Source organism: Propithecus coquereli, unplaced genomic scaffold (genome assembly GCF_000956105.1).
Source record: "Propithecus coquereli isolate 6110/MARCELLA unplaced genomic scaffold, Pcoq_1.0 Scaffold490, whole genome shotgun sequence".
Classification (NCBI taxonomy): Eukaryota; Metazoa; Chordata; class Mammalia; order Primates; family Indriidae; genus Propithecus; species Propithecus coquereli.
The window spans coordinates 342,353-346,960 of NW_012150730.1; the positions used below are offsets into that span (position 1 = coordinate 342,353).

Below are 4,608 nucleotides of genomic sequence, written 5' to 3' on the forward strand. Positions count from 1 at the left end.
TTAGAGCAGGGGTTCCAGGGAAATAGCTGTCCTCCAGGGCATCCCACAAGGGCTCTTCACAATTTTCATGCCATGCACTATTTTGCCAGTCCAATGAAGCCTAGGGACCGTTTCTCAGAATTGTTTTTGTAAATGCATAACATAAGATGCACAAGATTACAAAAACCAATTATATTAAGTGCAGTTATCAAAATACTTAAACCATTATAGTAATATTCAAGCTTCCTTATTAATGCATTAAATGACATGATTTAGTGGTGATCCTAATAACTACCATAAATAACTGTGTAGTCAGGAGTGAAATGGTATTTCAAGATATCTGCAATACTGTCCTGTGATATGAAAACGTGACTTCTGTTGGTGACAGAATCACTGTAGCTTACGGCGAGCATTCAAAATGAAATGGAGAAGACAGTTCTTGTGTTCATCCATAAAAACTGTCCCTTCCATTAGGAAACTCACTTGCACCAACTCCCACCCAGTAGACCCACTCTGAGGCCACAGGAATGACCATGTGACCCAGGCTGGGCCAATCAGAGTGCTCCTTAACTATAGCCACTGGCCCACAGCTTGGCATGTAACCAGGGCTGAGCCTATCCGAGTTCCCTGGTCCTCTCAGTCATTCTCATTGGCCCAGTGTTAGGCACATGGCAGGCTGAGCCCATGTGGGTTCCTGATGCCCTCTAACCCGGAACTGCTTAAGAAACAGAGGACGAAGTGGATGCTCAAAGGTCCTACAAGCTTGTATTCATAATAATACAAGAGTGAGCCTGAAATAGCAAATTCTTACTGAAGGTTTGTGTTTAAAGAGAAATCGCCTTCACAAGCATTCCTAGAGCCTCATTATCCTCTGGATCATCCATACTTAAAACCCAAAAAAGTACATTTCGCATTACTAGCACAACCAAATTACAAATTACTAATTGTGGATATTTTAGAATATCTTCCAAAACACCTGTTTGGTCAAAGAGGAATTTTCCAGGTATATCCCCTGTTTGGGGATATACCTGCTTCCTTAAAGTTTCGGTTTGATTATGTGGCATTTAGCACGAGTGACTCCATTTTCGTTTGGTCAGGACTGTTGGGGCCCAGTGCAGGAGCCCAGTCCAAAACAATGGCCTCCCATAGTTGTTAACATCTAACACCTGCTCATCCTGCTGGTACTGCTGACCCTGTTGGGCTGGGCCTGGGTGCAGGGGCTACAGGGCCTGAGGGTGGGGAACAAGAGACAGAAAAAGGCAGAGAGGGATAGCAGAGAGTGTGGTTCCTTGGAAGCCAGCTGCTCCATCCCCACTGGTGACATCGCTGTCCTCAGACCTTCAGTGTGGTGCAAACAGTGCTGTTGTGGTTTATTTCCTGCCCCTCCCTGCTACACCATCAGCCCCGTGGGGTCAGGCAGATACGCTGCTGTCTTCCCTGCAACACTCCTGGTTTTTAATCAAAACAAAATCTGTTGTGGTTTGAATGCATCTTCGTGAACCTCAGCTTTTTCGTTTTTCTTTTCTAATACTTTTTAAAGGACTCTAACAGACCCACAAAAAATGACGTCACAAAGTGAACACCCCACATGGAGAAACAACGTGACCAGCTCTTAAAGCCTCGTGCCCCGCTCCAGTCACTAGCCACCCCCTCTCTCCTCTCTTCTATTAACAAAATGCTTAAATGTTAAAGTAATTTTGATGCGTGTAAGTTTTGAGTAAAACGGGAGTATGCAGAGGAAAGCGGGAAAAACCCCAGGCCTGCAGCGCATTTCCAGCTAGGCCAAATAGGCCCCAGGACTTCAGGCCAGGACATCTCGTACCGGTCGCCATCCGACCTCGGCGGCTCCACCCGCGCCCCTCAACGGCCGCCCGCGCCCCAGCGCCCCCCCAGCGCCAAGACGGGTATCACGGCCCAGAGTGCCCGCTGGCCCCACCCGCTAAGAGCTCCCATTGGCCGGCGGCCAGAACGCTCCCGTTGGCCAAAAGCCCCGCGGACGGAGGCCCCCATTGGTCAGGCGCTGCGGCTCGCCGCACGGCCTTCTGGGCGTTGTAGTCGTGGCGTCTGCAGCGCGGCCGCCATTGTTCGGCGGGCGTCGAGTCGGGTGGTCTCATCGGCTTAGGGCGGCCTTCTGATTTGGTAGTCGCCTCGGGCGTCTGTCCTCGACCCATCGGTCCAGGATGGACACTGAGGAAGAAGCGGCAGCAGCGGTGATGGCCGCGGGGCCGCCGGCGGCCCGGCTTCAGGTAACAACAATAACGATGGCAGCGGGCTCCGGGCCAAGCGTCTCCCGGGGAGTCCGACCCTTTAACCTCGCCACGCGCGGTGAGGACGGCACGGCCATTATACCCTTTCCGCACGGGGAAACTGAGGCGCTGGCTCGGCCAGCGTAGAGCACAGGCAGTATTCGAACCGGGTCCGCTTGGTCCCCGGGTGCGCATGCGCCGGGGCGGTCCCGGCTTCCCTGCGCTCGGATGGGGCTGGGGTGTTCCCGGCTCCTGCGGTCAGCCGTGCGGCCCCCGACACCTTCCCCCAGCCGGGAGGGGGTGCTCCCCGTGATGACGGGGAACCGTCGCTAGCGTCGGCCGGGCGCCAAGATGGCGAGCATCGTCAAACAGGGATGCTTTAGTGCGCGCAGTCCGCATCCGCCCTCCCGGACTCCCGCGCGTGGAGCCCCTGCCGTGGGGGTGGGGCCCAGCCTCTTGCGGGTCACACACCGAGTCAGTGTGGGGACGACTGCCGGGGTCGTCCCCCGAGGGGCTGTGGAAGCACCGCACTGCAGGGCGGCCAGTGTTCGCCAGGCCATCTGGCCATCAGAGCGCCGACCTTTCCAGACAAAGTGGCTGCTGCCTGTGTTCATGAAATGCTGCCTCCGCATGGCAGAAACCAAAAACAATTCATACTTCCTTAAGCTCTGCAACTTTGAAATTACGCACATTCTGTGTATTTGTGTTTGGTTTGTTTGCGGGGATTTGCATTCTTTCAGATTTGGTACACAAAGTGAGATTAGTGATCATCGTACGTGGCAGGTTTTTCAGATGCGTGTCATTCCACATTTGCGTGAAATGCTACTTTAGTTTGTTCTTGCGGTGGATTGGGGAGCAGAGAATGAGCAGTAAGAAAGGCCTGAGAGGAAGTGTATTAGTAATCTGTTGCTGTGTGACAAAGAACTCAAAAACTTAGTGGTCTGAAACAACAGTAGGCATCTCACAGAATGACTCTCTGATGGTTCTGGCCCAGGCTCCTGAAGTTATAGCCAAGATGTCAGCCCAATTGTTGCCACCTGAGACTTGTCTAAGGTTGGAGGATCCACCTCCAACACGGTTCACTGGCGTGGCTGTTGCCAGGAGGCCTCAGTTCTTCTGCATGGGAGCCTCTTTCTGGAAGTGCTTGCGTGCCCTTACGACAGGGTGTCCGGCTTCCCACGGAGGAAGTGACCAGGAGAGGGCAAGGTAGAAGCTGCCGTGCCTTTCATGACCTGGGCTCAGCATTCACACTCTGTCATTTCCACAGTATCCTATTAATCGTACAGGTCAACCTTGCTCAGTGTGGGAGGGGACGGCACAAGGGCTGGAGGTATTTGGTGGGGGCCGTCTTGGAGGCTGGCCGTCACAGGCGAGAGGACCAGAAGTGGAGGGCCTCGAGGTCCAGTGTTAGTTATCTGTGGCTGCCATAACAAATCACTACAGATCTGATGGCTTGAAATCATAGTCTTACGATTCTAGAGGTCAGTTTTCTGGGCTGGAATCCAAGTGTGAGCAGAGCTACTCTTCCTACCCAGGCTCTAGAGGAGGATCCGTTTCCTCTGCTTTTCCAGCTGTAAGAACTGTACTCCCTGCATTCCTTGCCTTGTGGCCCTTTGTCCATCTTCAAAGCCAGCAGTGTAGCATCTTCAGTGGTCACATTGCCTTCTGTCTTCTACAGCCAAATCTCCCTCTTTCTACCTCTTACAAAGATACTTGTGATTGCATTTAGGGACCACCTGTATAATGCAGCGTAGTCTCCCTATTTTAAAATCCTAATCACATCTGAACAGTTTCTTTTGCCATATATGGTAGTATTCACAGGTTCTGGAACTAGGAGCTAGATATCTTTAGGGGCCATTATTTAGCCTCCCATAGCCAGGCTGAGATGGTCATCCTGCATCCAGTGGTGATAAGGAGCCATTCAGATGTTTTAAGCCGGACTGAAACGGGGTTGAAGAAAACCACTCGTGCATCTGGGGTTGGCAGTAGGAGAGATACCGACAGCTGAGCGAAGGCAGTAGGAAAAAGAACGGAGCGGGGCGCAGGGACGAGGTGTTGGCTGGTGCTGTGGTAGCCTGGTCAGCAGTGGCAGAGTGTGTGAAGGAGAGAGATCTGAGCACAGCGCCCTCCCTCCAGGCCCCAGCAGTGCGTGACAAGAGGGAGGCTGTGGGGATCTGAGATGGAACAGCAAGGAAAGTCGCAAAACAGCAAGGACTGGGCTTCTGCTGGAATTCCAAGAAGGAAGCCAAGAGGAGGCATGAAGGACTTGTGGGATGCCACTGTGAGGGCTCGTAGCCTGGACAGACCGGTACTCACTGGACCTGGTATCCGAGCTGTCACCAGTGACCCACACAGAGCGGGTGGTGGTGGATGGGGGCAGGAG

The 4,608-nt window shown here is 52.9% G+C and overlaps 1 protein-coding gene across 1 annotated transcript in view; it reads left to right on the forward strand.

The window, feature by feature from the left end:
- Positions 1 to 2,027: 2,027 nt before the first annotated feature.
- The window catches only part of ZNF8 (zinc finger protein 8), a 13,424-nt gene continuing 10,843 nt past the window's right edge, over positions 2,028 to 4,608 (forward strand). Inside the window, exon 1 of the mRNA XM_012655877.1 lies at positions 2,028 to 2,225. Coding sequence (XP_012511331.1) covers positions 2,160 to 2,225 — 66 coding nt within the window. The 5' untranslated portion in view covers positions 2,028 to 2,159. The remainder of the gene's footprint in view (positions 2,226 to 4,608) is intronic.